The sequence below is a fragment of the Diadema setosum genome, chromosome 16, assembly GCF_964275005.1.
Source record: "Diadema setosum chromosome 16, eeDiaSeto1, whole genome shotgun sequence".
Classification (NCBI taxonomy): domain Eukaryota; kingdom Metazoa; phylum Echinodermata; class Echinoidea; order Diadematoida; family Diadematidae; genus Diadema; species Diadema setosum.
In genome coordinates, this window is record NC_092700.1 from 36,034,156 (window position 1) to 36,054,865 (window position 20,710).

Below are 20,710 nucleotides of genomic sequence, written 5' to 3' on the forward strand. Positions count from 1 at the left end.
ATATAATATCAAACAGCCACCCGGAAAGTTTTGATAGAGTGTGCAGGTACAGCTACATGTGTAAGTCATTAAGTGTGGTGGTAGTCTGCTGTTTCATATTTTAATGGTAAGAATAAAAAAACAACAGTAACATGACAGAAAACTTTAAAAGGCAAAAAGATTCACAGATAAACCTTTATGCAAGTTTAATATACAGTACAGTGTAGCTCTACAGATGTTTAGACTTTGTGCAACACATATTTTTGAACAGACATTTAGGATCTACAATGTATGTGTGCTGATGTCAGGTTTCAGTTACAGATTTCTTCAAATCTATCAGAATGAACAGAATTTTTATGAAAATCTTGTCAATTTTGTGTCTTAGTCGACTGTTGAAATCTACTTTGATATCACTGACACAATAACTTTTCATTTCTATTTCCCTTTTGAATATTTTTGTAGATCTCAAAGCCACCAATTGAGTGGAAGTACTGTACAAAGTGCAGACTGATATGAGTTCCATTCTGTGGGGAAAGGAGATCCAAAGCTGTCCTCTCAAATTGCATTGTTGCAAACTTTGCAGGAATTAGACAAGAAGAGGAAAGGAAAAGAGACCAGTTTATTCATGCTAAAATGATCAAATACACAAGTGAGCCACAACACATGTAAACCAATGGATTGGCCAGAATTTGAGCAGTGGCAGGCCCAGACTGAAAAGACTTTTGTTCACGAGCTGACTGACGGGCAGCGATGTGCCACCTTAGACTGCCTCATTGCCTCATGCGGAGACGTCCAGCTCCGGCACCTCTCCACCAAACTGGAGGGTCTCCTCAAGCGCGACTTCCTTCGGCTGCTGCCCAAGGAGCTGGCCAGCTACCTGCTCTCATGGCTGGACCCCATCTCACTAGGCCACTGCTGTAGGGTCAGCCATCACTGGAATAAGATGGTCACTGAGTGCACTGAGGCCTGGCAGCAAGCTTGCAGGTGTCTGTGTTTGAATTCTGTAACCTTTTGACCACCTGTACCCCCTTTACAATATCACTGAGCTACCTACCTATGGTCACCCTTTGTTCATCTGCATGTTTCTCTCCAATCCGTTTGATCTTGTGCCTTTGTACGCATAGGGTGTTGAAATATAGAAGTATAATGTGTGTGTCTTTTGTATAATTTGTGGTTCCTGTACTCTTCAATTAATCTGCATAGATTTGCCATGTTTATAAAACCATGCAAAATAATGTGAACTTTGAATGAAACTTCATTCAGTGCTTTGGGATGACTTTGTAAAGACCCTGTAGATGCTAGAGGGTAAAGTAACATTACTCATTTACGCAAACATTGTCACAACCATCTTGTCACAAAACCTGTGCTCAATTCCAGATACTCACTAAATGTGACCGTGCATCACAAAATGCACAAAAAGTCGCACCCCTTGATTTTACGTGAGGACTGAGTCAAAAAAAAAAGGTGAAGCGGGTCAACCAAGTCAATCTTGAGTTTTTGATATTTTCTGAAAGAGTGATCCTTCTTCTACATTATTCTTAAGTTTGGGACCATAACATGAATGGGAAAGTGTGTTTTCAGCAGTTTTTCTACAACCCATTTTGGGGGAGAATAGAATGATCAGGTGCATTGTATGTCTTAGAGTCCCCTTTTCATTTCTTGAAAATCCTTTACACACTTTTCACTTTCAAGTCTAATAACTTTTGAAAAGATAACTCTACTGCTTTGAAAGTTGGCATTAATCATGGACAGAATGTGTTAATAGAACATGCTCAAATTCAGCTTTATAATCTGATAATCCTTTCATTGTTCTTGCTCCTGTGGTTTACTTCCTCTGTTTTGTCCCTTTCACTGCACAGCTAGCACGGCTTGAAAAAGATTAAGCGCTTGAATAGACCTTGTACTTAAAGGGTGTGTACAGTTCTGGTCGAGGTGAGGATTTAGCTTTTAATGTTTTGCGAGATATTCAGAAACCACTCTATGAGATGCCAAAGAGCATGCAGTTCTTAGGGGTACCAAAAGTTTATTCGATGGAAATCGGTTTTGAAATGGCTGAGATATCCAAAAACAAGGTGAAACAAAGAAATCCTAAGTTGTGGCATGTTGCCTTTTATTATTAGCACTTTTTTTGGATATCTCAGCCATTTGAAAACCATTTTTCATCAAATAAATGTTGAATCCTTCTTAAAATTACATGCTCTTTCATATTTCATAAAAGGCTTTTCATTATCTCACTTAGGAATGTTCAAAACATGAATCCCCACCTCAACCAGTAGTGTACAGTCCCTTTAAGAGCCTCTTTTCTCAGTTCACACTTTTCCAGAGTGTGTGCTTTCTTTCTAGTATTTAGATAGGTTAGGGGAGTCCATTTGAATTGGGTTATACATCCTTTTAAAGCTTAGAGTTTGCTCTTTAAGAATTTGTCCTAAACTAAAAATCCATATGTGGCGACTTTTTGTTGGTTTTGTGATGCTGGGTCACAAATACTATTTCAGATGGCCTGCCAACATTCAAAAGGTCATTACTTTTTATGAGTCTCAGAGAATGCTCCAAAAATTTACCATAATCTGTTACTGTTGTTAAACTCCTTTTACAAAAAAAAAAAAAAAAAAAAAAACTTTTTTGCATGTTACAATACTGTCTTCTTCAACTGTGTGTTTAAAGTTTTACCAGACTAATATGAAATACACTAGGCGTAAGATTAAGAGTTGTAAATACACTATGCATGTTTACTGGGTTCGTTTTGCACCATTGAGGAAGTAGGCATCACGTGAGCGTTTTTTTCGTTCACCTCAGGGTGCTTGGTATCCAGGTGCCAGAGGATGAAGAGCAGCGAGGAGGAGGAGTCAAGAACGGACTTCACTGGAAGAGTGTGTACCAGGAAGCCTTGTGGCGGTTGAAACAGCTGCGAGATGGATCGGCCTTTGACAGCACCACTCTCCACGGTCACACAGCCAGGGTGTACTCCTTGCATTACAGAGATGGCAAAGTGGCATCAGGTAGGCATGGAATGGTGACACGATATTTGCTCCTGCGACAATTGCTCTGGTCTTATTTTCTCCAAGGACTTAGGGTTAGGGTTAGGGTTGTGATAGGGTTTTAGGTTTTGTTTGATGCGAGGATTGGGTGTAGGGTTAGGGTTATGTTTGTTGGCAGAATTTAGGTTTGGCTTAGTGTGCAGATATTTCATACATTGTAGAAGGCAGTCTCGCTGGAATGAATATCATGGAATCCTGAAATCGTGACCACCAATAAATGACAAGTCTTGATCTGTGTCCCCGCAGTGAGCAAAGTGTGAAGACTGTATGCAGACTGAATTCTCACAAAGTCCTCAGAAGACCTTTGAAACATTATCTCGACAATGTGATTCATTCTTTAGCAGTATTAATCCTTGCAAAGTTTGACTAACCACAAAGCAAGTCTTCTGTTTTGATCTACATTTGACTAAATATTAGCCTCTTCCACCAAGTCATGATAAAAGATAAGTTCATTGTACTTCTACGCTCTCTTCCTGAACCACAGACATCAGGAATTTTCCATTCGGTGTTAATTTGAATAATTATGTGGCCCTGTTTCATAAAGCTGTTCGTAAAGTTGCGACTTGAACGACTTGAATATGGCAAGCCCAGTGCGTTTCCTAAGCATTGTTAAAGATAATAAAAAGTTTTGGTACCTCAAAAGCTTCCCTGAATTTCCTTGTCTTGGTTTGTGTTTCAGGTTAAAGTATGTTGTCTGTGAGAATTACTCGCCCCAAAGTGCTCTCATGTCTTAGTAATCATGCAATAATGGTTTCGTACCAGAGCCGACGCTGTACAGCGTCGATAAATATTGTACGAAACCACTGACTGCGACCAGCAGCGTGCAGCCCATTGTACGCATAGCTAACTGCGACCAGCAGCCCCATACGCATAGCGTAATGGGGCTTCGCATTGTAGCATTCAGGATCGTGACAGAATTAGTATGGCGGGTAAATGTCAACTTAAAATCCAAAAATTTCTTCGATTTGAAGACTTACCAATTAAGTTGAAGTATTGAAAACAGGCTTCGAACAATGTTTGGTTCTGCCAATAGTCCCTTTCTGTTCGAATTGATGACTGAATGTGACTCGGTCGAGAGGACCTTGGGAGAGCTACATACACTGGATACCATGGCCAGCGCATGCGCACACAAACATCTTATCCGTTCATGGATTTGAAATTTGTGTGCATGCGACGTGTTCGCATGCACTGGCTGTAGTATTCAGTGTACTGTATGTAGCTCTCCTGAGGTCCTGTCGACCGAGTCACATTCAGTCATCAATTCAAACAGAAAGGGACTATAGGCAGAACCAAACGTTGCCCGAAGCCTGTTTTCAATACTTCAACTTAATTGGTAAGTCTTCAAATTGAAGAATTTATGGGATTTTAAGTTGACATTTACCCTGCGATACTAAATCTGTCATGATCCTGAATGCTACAATGCGAAGCCCGATTACGCTATGCGTATGGGACTACTGGTCGCTATGCGTATGGGGCTGCTGGTCGCAGTTAATTACATGATTACTAAGACATAAGAGCACTTTGGGGCGAGTAAGTCTCACAGTGTTAGTTATATGAAAGGTACTTTAACCTGAAACACAAACTAAGACAAGGAAATTCAAGGACACTTTTGAGGTACCCAAACTTTTTATTATCTTTAATTCCAATAGCTAAAGTTGAAGTGTGCAGAATGGCGTTCTTAATAACACACATTTTTAGTTGAAAGTGTATTTTTGCCCAAATAGAAATATTGACGTACAGTCGTACTTTGTCAAAAAAAAAGGTACACATATTGGCCCTTCATATTTCAGTCATTTGTAAATTCTTTTGTAACTTTACGAACAGCTTTATGAAACAGGTCCCCAGCATCTTTTCTACCTGCTCATAGTAATGTTTGCACATTTCCTTTTAATATTCTTTTTTTTTGTTTTTTGTTTTGGTAAAGGCTCAGATGATCTTACAGTACGTCTGTGGGATGTAGCAAGTGGGAAATGTCTGAAAGTTCTACAGACTCACACAGTAGCCGACATCAAGTTTGACGACCTGAAGGTCATCACCGCATCATTTGACAACACTGTGGCATGCTGGGATTTGAGGACAGGTCAAAGGTTACAGCAATACTCTGGACATTCAGGAGCAGGTGAGTCTTTGAAACTTGACATGAATGGCGTCAGCTAATTTTTCAAGTGTGAAATGAGCTGAGAATTAATGCTACTGCATTCGTTTGTTTGTGTGTGTGAGAGAGCTCTTGAAAGAAAGATTACATTTGTCACCATCAGTCTAGGAAAGCCAAATATTAGGCCACCACCTTGATCTTGACCTTGTAGTTTTTGTTAATACATACTGTCTGGATTTTGAAGTTAAGGAATGGTTCTAAAACTGAAACACTGTGGTTCATGTACAGTAAGGCATCTATCTACACTGTATAGTGTTTTGGAATGATCCGTTTTGTTTGAATGTCTGATTCTGTTTGTGAATTCCAGGCTAATTAGACCGTGATAACCAGTGGTGTACTATGCACTCACATGATAATGAACTTGGTTATAACAAAATTCCAATTACTACGATGTAAGAATTCAGGCCTCACATCATCTGCTCAATGATTTTACAGTTCATTTGTTTGATTGCAACAAAATTTTGATATGATGCAAGAAAACTGGTGGTCCCCTTCTTTCTATCTCGGTCCACTGTACATTGTATTTGGTAAAATGATGGTTGATATTATATCACTGTATATAATCATTCATGGTGTCAATTGTTTAATAGTATGGTCAAGTATTTACCATAGATGGTCACTTCAGAGCAAAGAGTTGTTCCTGAGGTAAATATATGATTATGTTTGATTTATATCCCCTAGTCTTCAGCATAGACTATGATGATGACTTGGATCTATTGGTCAGTGGCTCAGCAGATGAGACAGTCAAGCTGTGGAGACTGACCCAGGGTGCTTTCCTGGCCACCTTGAGTGGTCACTCTGACTGGGTGATCCAGGTAAAGTAGTGAGGGTCATGCAGTAAATCATTCTAGGGTAGACTCGGTGGACAGGTTGTAATAAAGAGCCACAAGATTGGCCCAAGTGTTAATGCTCCCTGTCGTAGACTACTTTCCAATCATACTTGCCCAAGTCATTGTGACAGGTATTGATGTTACTTGATGTTACAGAAGCAGTAAATGCTCCATTACACAAGTAATGAAATATAGTATTAAGAAACAGTAAAGGCTCTATTTGCACTCTTACAGCAAAGAAATGAATAACTTGATGAATAATATATTTTACAAGGTTGTGGTAGAAACTCTCAATAATGTAATTACCACTAGTTTGAATGTAAATTTTGAAACAATATTCAACAAATAAAGATGATACCTAGTTAAGATAATGCAAAGCAATTTTCACTTTTTTATGCCTCCGCCACGAAGTGGTGCAGGAGGCATTATGTTTTCGGGTTATCCGTCTGTCTGTGCGTACGTCCGTACGTCCGTACGCCCGTCCGTCCGTCCGCATTCGTTTACGCGATAACTTGAGAAATATTGACTGGAATTTTACCAAACTTAGTCCAAGTATGAAGTATGATGGGGCAATTACTTGATTAGATTTTGGGTGAAATCGGCTAAAGGTCAAAGGTCAAAGGTCAAGGTCAAATCATGAAATTCTATCCGTTTACGCGATAACTCAAGACTGGATTGAGCAAATTTCACCAAACTTTGTCTGAGGATGATGTATGATGGGACAATTACATGTTAGTTTTTTTAGTGAAATCGGACAGGTCAAAGGTCAAAGATCAAGGTCAAATCCTAGAATTTATCTGTTTACGTGATAACTCAAAACTGGATGAAGTAGCTTTCACCAAACTTGGTCCAAGGATGATGTATGATGGGGCAATTAGTTGAGGAGATTTTAGTGACATTGGCAAGAGGTCAAAGGTCAAAAGGTCAAGGTCAAATGCTAAAAATGTTGCTATTTCCCCCATATCTATGCAATGCCCGAAGGTGTTTTATTGAAACTTAGTGTAGACATGTACTACTGCGTAAAGATTCTCCAGAGAGAGTTTCATGTCATAAGGTCAAAGGTGAAAAGGTCAAAGGTTAGGTGAAAATGTTGCAATTTCACTTTTCTCACAAATGGTTTAATGTATCTTCATAGAACTTGGTACATATGCATGTACTAACTGGCAGGGATTATCCAGGGAATTTAGGGGTCATGGGTCAGTATGTAGTCAGGGGTCAAAGGTCAAGGTCAACTCCTCAAAATTTTACTGTTTCCCTCATATACTAGTGTATATTCAATGCTTGCATTATTAGTTTTAAAACTTAATATATACATGTTGTATTACCTAATGGAGATTCTCCAGGAAATTTCCAGAGGTCAAAGGTTAAGGATCAAAGGTCAGGTTTAAATGAAAAAAATATATATATTTTGTACTGTAATTGCACTCTTTCTTCATACCTTGAAAAGTACTCAATGCATAAACTTATAACAGGGTCGGTCAGAAGTCAAGTAAAAATCCTCAATCCCCCAAATATGTGTACCTGCACTCTTAGACAATTATAGCAAACCCAGTTTGAGGAAAGTGAACATTCAAAACATTTCTGACAAACCTGTCATATCAGTATTTTGCCAGTTACAGTTGAACCTGTCGTATCCGGACAAGTCGGGACCGGGGCTCATCTGGATAAGGGATTTGGCCAGATACGGGAGACTCAATGCTTTATACATGTACATATACATACACATGTACTGATGTAGCCCATTGTAGTACCACATGTAGTAATGTGTATACTGCAACCTTTTCATTGTTACATTTGGGGATGTTTGGGGATGTTGAAATGTCTGGAGGTAAGCAATTTGGAAGGAAATTTAATGTAATGTATGTTAATCATGTTGGAAGTAATATGTAATTCATGTGTGTTTGGGTCGGAGTTGTCAAGGAGTTGGGAATCCCTCTTTCCTCCCGTAATTATTTTTAAAAAAATCACGGCGAGATTGCATCCGTATAATAGAGAGATCCGGATAAAGGGAGGCCGGATAAGAGAGGTTCAACTGTATGTGAAACTGTCATCACACATTGTGAAGACATTGTACTATAGACCTATTGGGAGAATCATGCATTATGGTGGAGGTATCAGTCGCCATAGTGACATTTCTAGTTTAAAATGTGATTTTCAGGGTATTGGTACACTTTAACATAAATGCACAGGAAGGATAGTACACTGTTAGCACAATTCCCGCCATGGTGTCAATCTGATGGTAGTGCTCTGATCCAGCACCTTACAATGCAGCACATCTATATGAAGGTCTTGGTTTCACTTTATTCAGACTTCGGGAATTTGTGATGATGCATGCAAAGGAAACAAGCCAAATAGCTCTAACACACACACACACACACACACACACACACACACACACACACACACACAAATCCAACTCAATAAATTGTTGATGGTTTTACAAGCTCTGTTTGATAGCCAACTGTAGATTACCTCTACAGAGTTCATAATAACAAGCAATGAGTCATTGAACTGTACATGTCTTTCAAGTATTGTTCAATGGTGTGATCTTTCTCCATTGGCTGGTTCAATCAAGTAGCATACTGTACACATGAATGTATGCCATTTATACATGCATAAAATTTGTTATATATGAATGACCGCAGATCTGACGCCGTAACAGAATGCCTGATCACATTTATATATTCATATATAATAATATATATATTCACATACATTGTATATATTCATATATTCATATATTCATATATTCATATATTCATATATTCATAGTATGGACTTGTTGATCATTTGTGATTATTTGTAATTATTTGTAATTATACAGTTACAGACAAGCCTGATTTCACATAGACCATGTACAAAGTACAGCCGGGCCAAAGGCGGGGCCTAAGGCCGGACCCAAGGCCACGGGCCTTAGCCCGGAACCAGGGGCCCAGAGCCCAAGTGGGCCCAGGCCCAGGGGCCCATAGCCCAAGTGGGCCCAGGCCCAGTGGCCCAGGGGCCCACAGGGCTCACGAGGCCCAAGGCCGGGACGTGGCCAGGAGCCAGGAGCCGTGGCCAGGAGCCAGGGGCCACCAGACCGAGACCACTAAGAGTACCAGTCATGACTTGCTGTGATAATGATGTGACAGGCCTGTGCATACACATATTATGTAAATACACTGTACAGGGCTGTGCATATTATGTAAATACACTGTACACTGAGACCACTAAGACACTGTACACTAAGACACTGTACACTGAGACCACTAAGAGTACCAGTCATGACTTGCTGTGATAATGATGTGACAGGCCTGTGCATACACATATTATGTAAATACACTGTACAGGGCTGTGCATATTATGTAAATACACTGTACACTAACTATACACAGCCCAGTCGCTGTATAAATCGCGACGGGGCTGCACCTGAGCAGCCCACAACACAGAGCAAGCACAAAGCAAATTTTACGATTGCATTTAGTTTTGATACTTGACATCATTTTTTGTCACCTCAAATGCATCAAAGACAATCTTTATTAATGAGACTTCATACCGTACCTGTTTTCCTGGGGTTATTTGTGGGAATTCTCCAATCTGGGTACTAATCGCAAATCTAACAACATGTGAAAATATCAACTCCTGATCATGTAACGTGCATGTGTACATTTCTGTGTTCACTGCTGTATTCCATGAACATGAATTCAAAAACTACTGTTAATCCTATAATATGAGCTGCCAGGACAAAACTCACATACACTCTGATTCTGTATAGCAATCACTTTCAAAGCAATGTATTGATACATTTCTGCCAGCTAAAAATTCTTAAATGTCGGTTCACCCATGTGAACGGGTACAGAAACTGAAGCCTAGGTGGTGGGTTAAGCAGAATTGCTGCTGTCCTTTACAGTCCCACTCATATGTTTTCATGATAGTCTAATGCTAGTTTGTGGCAATAAGAGAGTGTGCCAAGCAGTTTGCCAAGCAGGGATTCAGCTGGATGTCGAAAGTAATTAGCCATTCTGATACTTGAATTTAACAATACCATTTAACAATTCCATACCACCTAAAACCCCAACCCTATCAAATTCTTTAGAATTTCTGCTATCAAAACAATGATAGGATAATCTGCAGATAAAGTAGATTTTTTCAGTCACAAATCTGCTGTTACTGTGTTATTACCTCCGCCCAGGGGGAAGGTTATGTTTTCGTTACCGTTGGTTTGTTTGTTTGTTTGTTTGTTTGTTAGTTAGTTAGTTTCTCTGTGTGCAAAATAACTCAAAAAGTAGGTAACGAATTTGGATGAAACTTGCAGGAAAGGTTTAGATTGATACAAGTAACAGATGATCAAATTTTGGTAGTGATCTGAGAATTTTGGAGGAATTTATGAAGGATTTTTGATATTTTGGCAGGTAGGGTCAATGAACTTGGGAGTTCAGGCTGCGCGTATTTGAGGTTTGCAGCGCGCACTAGTGCGTGCTCTAGTTTCTGCTAGGGCGAGGCGCACCGTGCAGCTGAGGGTTTATGACGTAACAAAGGCTTCTATATTGGGAAATTGGGCGACTTTCGGCACACAATGCTATGTATGGGTGGAAATCACTTCTATGGAAGAACAAGATCAGTGGTGGAAATGAGCTGCATGCTTGGCGGAGGTCTGCGCTGTCAGAGTGCTTCTGTAGTTTTGAATGTCTTCCTCTGTGAAAAATGTGAAATCAATGAAAGGAAAAAATATGGCACCTGGTAAATATTAATAGCTGTGCACATTATTCACACATGTACTATACAATGTACGTATGACAGTAGCATATATTCACTCACAAAAAAACACTGATACATGTAAAGGAGTTAAAGAATCAGCAGACATAGTTTTACAAGATGTATTGCAGAGTTCAATTAGTATTATTATTATTATTATTATTATTAGTAGTAGTAGTAGTAGTAGTAGTAGTAGTAATAGTAGTAGAAGTAGCAATGATAATAATAATAAACATAATAATAATAGAGGCTACTTGTATAGCGCACAGGTCCGCTTTTTAGTGCTCATGGCGCTTCATAAATGAAAAGATAGATACATTGTATAACACATGTTCAAGCATGACAACAGAGAAGAAAATGGCAAACAACGACAAACACATACCAGATAAAGAATACAATTGTTCCGAACATTATAGACTGCAATTATAGTCCTCAGTGTGAGAGGAATAGGTAACGTTTTGAAGTTTGGATTTGAATGTTTCTGTAGATGACAATTATAGCTGTACACACAGAGAAAATGTTCCAGTTAAAGAGGAACGTAGTTATACAAAGTGTAATGTATTTCACATTTTTATGCCTCCGCCACGAAGTGGTGCCGGAGGCATTATGTTTTCGGGTTGTCCGTCCGTCCGTCCTTTCGTCCGTCCTTCCGTCCGTCTGTAATGAATTTTGTGGACAAGGTAACTATCAAAACCTGTTGAGGTATCCTAATGAAACTTGGCATGTATGTGTATTAGGGGGTGAAGTTGTGCCTATCAACTTTTGGGTGCACATGCTCAAGGTCAAAGGTCAAAAGGTCAAGGTCAAATACATAAAATTTCACTATTTCCACCATATCTATTGAATGCCTGAAGATATTTTCTTGAAACTTAGTGTATACATGTATTACCCAATTAAGATTCTCTGGTGAAAGTTTGGGTCATGAGGTCAAAGGTCAAAAGGTCAGGGTCAAATACATAAAATTTCACTATTTCCACCATATCTATTGAATGCCTGAAGATATTTTCTTGAAACTTAGTGTATACATGTATTACCCAATTAAGATTCTCTGGTGAAAGTTTGGGTCTTGAGGTCAAAGGTCAAAGGTCAAAAGGTCAAGTAAAAATATTAAAACTTCTTTTTTTTTTTTCTCCATACCTTGGAAAATTGTTCAAGGTATCTTCATGGAACATAGTATATACATATACTGGTAACAATATAACTGGTAACAATTTACTATTCAATTCAGAAATTGCACTTTTTCTCCACACCTGTACCTTGAAAATTACTCAATGCCTAAATGTATGAATGGGTCAAAGTCGAGTTAAAGTCCTTAAATCCCTAGATACATGCTCTCCTATTCATCCAATTAAACCTAGGTCAAGGAAGGTGAACATTCAACACATTTGTGACAAACTTGTCATTTCAATATTTTGCCAATTTTGTGAAAATGTAATCACACATTGTCCACATGTACTATCTAGACCTATTGGGAAAATCATGCATTATGGCGGAGGCATACCAGTCGCCAAAGCGACATTTCTAGTTCAGTATTTGCAATCTTTCATATCCATATGCAATGGGCATAATGGACTCATTTGCATATCATTTGCATAGTATGCTATCATGGGGTGTGAAAGTATGCTGAGTGTTGACATATAGGTCATCCACTCATTGTATCCCCCGAACAGAGTTCGGAGGATACTATGGATTTGGCCTCGTTGCGCCGCATCCGCCGCAGAGATTTTCTTGTGAGCACTCTACTGGCTGCAGTTCTTCTTAGATCATCTTCAAATTTGGCATGAAGGTGTGTTATGGTAAAACGAAGACGCCTATTGTTTTTGGTGATGGTGCCCTCGCTTGTTCCGTCTTTATACATGAAAAGTAAATTTAACAGGGTCTGTTTGTGTGTGCGACGCTGGCCTTGCTTCGTGACCAATTATTTTATGCCTCCGCCAACGAAGTGGCCGGAGGCATTATGTTTTCGGGTCGTCCATCCGTCTGTACGTACGTCCGTCCCATTTTGTTTTTGTCGATATCTCAAGAACCGTGTGGTGGTTTTACATCAAACTTGGTATGAGGGTATATCCTGGGGGGATAATACTTTGTTTGAATTTTAGGGTCACGGGGTCGAAGGTCAAAGGTCACAGGTTATTTTGTGAAAAAAAAGGTTGAAAATTCATGTTTTTCTCCATATCTCGCAAATGGTTCAAGGTATCTTCATGGAACTTAGTATATATGCTTGTTCCAATGGGCAGTGATTATCTAGAGAAGTTGGGGGGTCATGGTTCAAAGGTCAGGGGGTCAAAGGTCAAGGTCAACTCCTCAAAATATCACTATTTTCCTTATGGTTATGCAATGCCTGAAGGTTTTTGTTTTTTTTAACTTGATGTATGCATATATTACCCGATATATATTCTGTGGGAAGTTTCTTGCCAAAAGGTCAAAGGTCAAGTGAAAGTGTTGAATTGCACTTTTTCCTCCATATCTCAAAAGTAACTCAAGGTATCATCATGAAACTTACATATTTATGCATGTTCAACCTAACAGTGATTCTCTTTGGAACTGTGAGGTCAAAGGTCAAAGGCCAGGTTTAGATAATGCTATTTTCCCATTTGATACTGAAATTATACTTTTTCTCAATACCTTTAAAATTACTCAATGCATAAACTTATAAAAGGGTCAAAAGTCAAGTAAAAATCATCAGTTCCCCAAATACCTGCACTCTGACATTTTTAATCAATCATCCAATTGCACCTAGTTCTAGGAAAGTGAACATTCAGCACATTTGTGGCAAACCTGTCATTTTAATATTTTGCCAATTGTGTGAAACTGTCATCACACATTGTCAAGACATTGTACTATAGACCTATTAGGAGAACCATGCATTATGGCGGAGGCATATCAGTCGCCGTAGCGATATATCTAGTTTCATACTATGAATGTATGTCTTCTTTGTGTTGTTATAATAGTCCTTTTATGTTCATCATCCACACAGGTGCTAATACAATCATCCAGTGTGGATTCAAAAAATGTGAAAGCTGGAGACCATGTCATACTTAGCATGGACAAGACAGGCATAAAGGTAATGGTGTCGTATTTCATTGTGATCCTTCCCATAAACTTTTATATATTATAATTTACATAGAAACATCTATTGGTCACATTTTATACCTTCCAATAATGGCAGTTGCTGTAACAGGAACGTAACTGTTATCCATTTATTATTTGTTGGCTGGCTTTTGCCAGAGTCACTACAATGATGTTCATTTGTTTTCTTCTTTTTTTTTTTATTCAGTGAAATAGCGTTAGTGAAAGTGTGCTTTTTAACCAAAATTGATAGGGATTATTCATAAGAAAACTTCAAAAGAAGACCTCCATTTTAATTAGAGGTGGGCTATAGAGGGACAATTTTAGGTCATATTTTCAAAACATGCTCATCACACCTTAGTTTGATGACTTTTTGCCTACTGACACCATTTTTGAAAAAAAGAACGAAAAAAATGCAAAATCCGGGGTGCCCCGGCCGAAATTCTAAAAAATCCAAGATGGCCGCCGTATCGGCTTTAAAAAGACATTTTTAGCTCTAGCTCAGCTATTTTTTGGTCTATTGTGATGGTTTTTGTGTCTAACCCCATGTTTTAGGGGTCAAGGAAATGAATTATCATGATAATTTTAATGGAAAACCTAAGCTTCTACATGAAACTAACCTTTTCCCCATATTTAGGAGTAAATTTCCTTCTCCTTTACCCCTACCCCAACCGCCATTTTTTGCCCTTTTTTTTCCGCATTTTTTTCAAGTCATGTTAACTACCATACCCTTAATAACAAGTTCTAGCAATCTGTTTTTTTTTTTTATACCGACAATACAGCAAGAAATATACAAATAACTTACGGTATACATGTATGTGTCATGCCAATACTGGTATGTGGCTGGTGCATTCAGAATGCATGGTAACTGTGGAACCAGTATTAAATACTGTATCTGCTTTATAGTGTCCATTAACATTTTGGTCCTAAGACCTTTAACAATATAAATAAATAAATATAACAATAAATAATAACAAATAACTTACATTATACATGGTTTACATAACGGTTATTACAATGTTGTGTCATGCACATATCGGTATATAGTGTGGCTTGTGCATTCAGGATGCATGGTACAGTGTACATTGTAACAGAAGCCAGTGCTTATACTGTATCTGCTTTGTAGTGCTGATAAACATTTGGTATTCAGACCTGTAGTGCATGACACATATGTAAACCATGTATAATGTAAGTTATTCGTATATTTCTTGCTGTATTGTTGCAAGAAAACACCATATTGATAGCTAGAACTTGTTATTAAGAGTATGGAAGTAGTTAACATGACTTGAAAAAAAAAATACGGAAAAATGTGCAAAAAATGGCAGTTGGGGTAGGGGTAAAGGAGAAGGAATATTTATTATCATATCTATTTATTTATATTGTTAAAGGTCTTAGGACCAAAATGTTACTGGACACTATAAAGCAGATACAGTACAATACTGGTTCCACAGTTATCATGCATTCTGAATGCACCAGCCACATTACCAGTATTGGCATGACACATACATGTATACCGTAAGTTATTTGTATATTTCTTGCTGTATTGTCAGTAGAAAAAAAAAAAACAGATTGCTAGAACCTGTTATTAAGAGTATGGTAGTTAACATGACTTGAAAAAGATACGGAAAAAAGTGCAAAAAATGGCGGTTGGGGTAGGGGTAAAGGAGAAGGAAATTTAACCCTAAATATGGGAAAAAGGTTAGTTTCATGTAGAAGCTTAGGTTTTACACTAAAATTATCATGATAATCCATTTCTTTGACCCCTAAAACATGGGGATAGACACCAAAATCATCACAATAGACCAAAAAATAGCCGAGTTAGGGCCAAAAATGTATTTTTTAAGCCGAAATGGCGGCCATCTTGGATTTTTTACGATTTCGGCCGGGGCACCACAGATTTTGCATTTTTTTCGTTCTTTTTTTCAAAAATGGTGTCAGTAGGCAAAAAGTCATCAAACTAAGGTGTGATGAGCATGTTCTGAAAATGTCACCCTCTATAGCCCACTTCTATTTTAATAAAAATGATAATCTTTTGTTTCTGTATCCAGCATACCAACATGATACATTCAGAGAGAGAAAAGACTTTTGTAATGTAGTGATATCACTGACTCAGTATAATTAATGAAATACCTGACCAGTGTCTTTCTTTAATGAACATCTCATCGCTAGGTGTGGGCGGTATCCAAGTTTTCTGCGATTGCTAATGAATTATTTTCAAAGTTTTATTCCTGTTTTAAGATTAACATTTTATTCCTAGGTGTGATTGATATAAATCATGGGCGTGAAAATATTCTAGTAGTTTCTATTTCACATGGATGTTTTATTGCTAGGTATGGCCAGTATCCAAATCATCCTCAGACACTGACTGTCTGGCAACGCTAACCTACCCCAGCGAGGACTCTAGAGGGCAACTTCTCCTCCCCAGACTCCAGTTTGATGGGAAGACGGTGTCCTGCTCGTCGGACATTGGTATCATGCTGTGGGACTTTAGGACTCTGGAGCTAGTAAGGTGAGATTGAACACTGCCACTTTTTTTGTGTGGATGATAACTTCTGCATCTTAAACTATTGTAAAACCAGAAATGATAGTGTGCATTTTAGTTTTGCAAATTTTGTAAGTGTCAAGATTCGCAAAATCAAAGTGTTATGCATTGAATGCCAGTGGCAATGAAAGAGGCAGTTTGGTCCAATTCTTGAAAATTTCATGCCAGGGACATTTCTTCTTTAACAGCATACACTGTATCTGATATATCTAGTGCCAGTTTTCCATCTTTACCCAACAAGCAATCCAACCTTAAGATTCTTTGTTTGCAGCTATTCATGAAATATCAGCATGAGATATCGTCACTATGTCATGCATGAGTGTCATGCAAATTTTCCAGTACAGTCCAGTACCATTATAATGAACCCAGTTATAGCAAAATTCTGGTTTAAGAGTGAAAATTCAGTGTGTAACCTTATCTGCTCTATGTTTTTTATGACTATTCTTTTGTTTGCAGTTTTATGAAGAAATTTCGATATAACGAAAGAAAACTGCTGGTCCTGAGGATTTCATGCTTTTTTATTGTTCATTTGTTTAGTTATAAAGAAATTTCGATACAGCTGTAGCGGAAAAAAAAAAAAAACTGCTGGTCCCAAGGATTTCATTATGACAGGAGTCCATTGTACTTTTATTGTTTGTGTGCTCATTCTGGGGTACATGGTAGACTGATCAGCCCTCCAGAGCTGGCCCCCACCTACCAGCTAGGGACCTCCTTTCTGGTAGGCACTGGCAGCGTCTTCACCCTCTGTCTGGATCCTCAGAACCTGCACATCATTTACACCCAAACCCAGTCTGTCATGTCGTCATGGAAACTCCCCATCTACCGACGCTCTAAGAGGGGCTCAAACTTTGTTGCAGGTATGTGTCGCTAGGGACATGCTCTTTTCTTTTACAGATGGTTTGTAGTAGAGTGAAAATGAAATGGAATGGAATGGAATGAAATGGAATGAAATGTTGTCCACTCGAATGCCAATTTCCATATGTGTTGAGCCAACCGCTCTTTTGATCAAGAACTCTGAAAACCCAGGGCCTATTTAACCCATTGAGGATTGACTAATTCTGCTATAACACACATTTCCCGTAGACACCTGCCCGACTAATCTCAGGACTCATCTTCAGTGGGTTAAGACCAATGTAAAAGGGTTCTTTCCAGTTAGATTGTGCATGTGCCAGTTGGACACTTCAACCTCAGTTTTGGGGATAAGTCATCCGATATATGACTTAGTTGAATATGAGCCAGAATTCAGTATCTAAAAGTAATGAAGAGTATTCACCCGTCGTAAACGATTCATGCTACAACTGTGTAGGGGAGACCACAGCAAGATATGAAACCATAATATTAAATCAATCTGTATGTACACAAGTATGTGGTCTGTGATATTGAATGTTGGTTAAGCATGTATGTCCATGTATGATGCCTTTTATGAGAAAAATCTTGTCTAATGTCCATCCTAATACAGGGTGTGTGAGCTGGCTGTGTGGTCTTATGCCACACTATGAACAGGGCCTGGTCTTTGCCACTAGTATGCCGGACCACAGCATACACCTGGTCAGGTGGAGGACAGTCAATAGATGACAGGAGATGATGGTCAACTCACGGTGAGCAAACGGTCAAGCTACTTCCCAATCACTAAAACTGTTACAAGTGTTCATCCATACCAAGGACCATCACATATATAGTGGAATAATTTGCCGACAACCACAGACAGTAAAAACAAAGATACCTTCAAAACAACAATTCTCCACAGCATTCAAGAGTGAAACAATTAACTTCTGACTTCTCTCAACATCGGCATACCCCTAGTCCAGTTGGCCCCTATATTGGGGTGTTGGACGGTATTCACAAAGAAGAAGAAACTCCACCCTCTCCCATTTTCTTCGCAGTCATATCCTGTTGTTAATGTACTTACATAAAAAGAGACCAGTGAAATAGTAATGGAAAAGTAGGACTGCTAAATTCACCACATTAAAAGCAGTACCTTGCTGAAAGCAAACTTGTTATAGTGGAGTTTCTCTATATTTAAGCTGTTCAAGCATGACTCGTAATGTTCTAGTTTAGTAGTTTTATATCACCAAACTTTGAAGAAACATACATGAATCGGTAGCAGGATTTGAGTCTACCTCAAGATTATTGTCACAGTATTGATTTGTGGTAGCTATGTCCTTGATCAACAACACTGACTGAGGTTTTTCAATGAAGTCTACCTCATATTTACCTTATGAAAATATAATATGTCCCCCCCCCCCCAAAAAAAAAAAAAAAAAAAAAAAACCTACCAGGAAAGAATTGTCCAGTTTATGATAAATTCCCACATGGAATTTCAACAAAGAAGAAAGACAAATCTACTGATAATCAGAAAGGGGCAGATTACAGGCATTTCGGTGGTTGTTGATCATATGACTTTTAAAAGTTATTTTGTTGTTGTCGGCTTATAATGTGCTTCCTCATTTTGCATCCTGAGGGCAGTTGTCGTTGTGAGAGATAAGAGACCAGTGATATATTTCCTATTTGCTTGTGCAAAGAAGTTTGCAGATGCAACATTCACTCAGCATGATTTATTTCAATATCTGTCTCTTACAGGTGAAGTTCAGTGGCTGCTACAGTGTGCTTTGTCAGGATTAGAAATCCTTGTACTCCAGCAGCGACAAACACGGCTGTAGTGATGTATATACACCTATGTAGTGAGTTAATGCAACCCTTCATCTCGCCCTAGGAGGTCTGGATTGGTTACAGTTCGACATGCTTGGCCCTCTTCTTTCGGCAGTAAAACTCAAAGATGGAGGACTCCCTCGGAAGGTTGAAATTCCGTAGATTCTTCGTTCATGACACTAAGATGTATTCTGTAGATGTTCCAATGTGCATACAGTGTTAGCAAGTTACATCCGTATGTCCTTCTCAGTATGCTTAGACCCGAGTAAAATTAGGTGGATGAATAGTAAACAATTTATCATGTCTGTACTTGCCACCATGAAAAGAACTTGTTTCTTCAACAAACATTGTTCATTACATCAGCACAGTTCATATTTTGTGAAGTTGATAGTTTATTCCTCTCATACTTAGTGACAAGTATATCATGTCAATACCATTTTAATTGTCAACTATTGCAAAACGTTTATCTTGTCAAACATTGCTGTAATAGTGGATCAGTGTCCTGTAGCATGTAGTCCAAAAAAAGGTTTTGAGTCTTAACCTGTTGAGGACGAGTCCGGAGTATACTCGGGCAGATGTCTACGGGAAATGTGTGTTGTGGAAAAATCAGTCTGTCCTCAACGGGTTAAAGTCAACAATGAGTATGTTAAAGATGCAGGTGAGTATCCCACAGCATGCAGATGATGACAGTAAGTTATTGAAGTCTGACTTTTACAGGAAATAGTAATATCTAATAAAGATGCAGGATACTGTCATTGCATTATACATATTTGGTTTAACTGAGAACTTGAGAACAATGATCCTGTGTAGGGATTTGTAATACATTATAACAGGTTGCGCATGTAGTGGATAGTGAATAAGTGTGTTATGCATTACAGTACCAATGAAGGTGATGTGATCAGCTATTTTTCCCAGGTATTCATGCGTCCTATATACTTCCATCACCAAATTTTCAGTGACTGAACTTCCTATAAGACTTGCTGTGCATATCACCAACTTAAAACTGCGAATGGCATCCTGTATACAGGAATTCTTCGGCTTGCTTCAGGCTTATTTGACTGCATGCTGCATTATAGTCAGTAGAATAGCAGCGGCAGTGTTTCCTGCATCATGAAATCGGTCCGTTGTCACACAGATCTTGCCAATGCAATCATTAAACTCTGATTTACACATAACGTAGAGTCACAGAGACAGTGCAGAGAAACCCAATCATCATGACTTTCCCAAGAATGGAGATTTGACCTTGTTATGACTGGTACCTCGTGAACAGACGTACTTAAACAGAGACCAGCTATATACAGTATTGAAAATTGGGACCACTGAATTCACCTCATCAAAAGCAGTACCTTGTAACGTGAGCTTGTTATAACGGGGTGTGCCTGTATTAACCCGTTGAAGACTGGTTCCGAGTATATTCAGGCAGGTGTCTACGGGAAACGTGTGTTGTAGCAAAATCAGCCCGTCCTCAAAGGGTTAACATGCTTTGAGAACCTGCAGAATGTCCTCAACTAAAGCTTGGATATCTGTCACTGCACTGTGTGACTCGTATCTTCCCACCCCCCTTCTTTGTAGTGTCGCCCCCACCTCCCCATCACTCCTCTTTCTTCAAACTATAACATAGCAAGAAAAACAAACACTCATAGGTTTGCTACTTTCAGTATAATCATATAATGCAGCAGAACGTCCTCATAAGACAGCCCAGCATAGCAAAAAG

General features: G+C 38.8%; 1 protein-coding gene across 1 annotated transcript; it reads left to right on the forward strand.

Annotated features, from left to right (window-relative positions):
• Positions 1-447: 447 nt before the first annotated feature.
• On the forward strand, positions 448-19,234 carry LOC140239955 (F-box/WD repeat-containing protein 2-like). The gene is made up of 9 exons (XM_072319770.1): positions 448-963; positions 2,776-2,978; positions 4,942-5,136; positions 5,854-5,987; positions 13,714-13,800; positions 16,136-16,314; positions 17,011-17,204; positions 17,807-17,945; positions 18,928-19,234. The coding sequence occupies exons 1-8, from the start codon at positions 653-655 to the stop codon at positions 17,920-17,922; spliced, it is 1,419 nt and encodes a 472-aa protein (XP_072175871.1). The 5' UTR covers positions 448-652; the 3' UTR covers positions 17,923-17,945; positions 18,928-19,234.
• Positions 19,235-20,710: the final 1,476 nt, after the last annotated feature.

Bases quoted from the DNA above. Each gene is read 5' to 3' on its own strand.
- LOC140239955 (XM_072319770.1), top strand. From the start codon at position 653: ATGGATTGGCCAGAATTTGAGCAGTGGCAGGCCCAGACTGAAAAGACT. The intron at 5,988-13,713 runs GTAAAGTAGTGA...TCATCCACACAG, and splicing joins ACTCTGACTGGGTGATCCAG to GTGCTAATACAATCATCCAG. The intron at 13,801-16,135 runs GTAATGGTGTCG...TTTTATTGCTAG, and splicing joins TGGACAAGACAGGCATAAAG to GTATGGCCAGTATCCAAATC.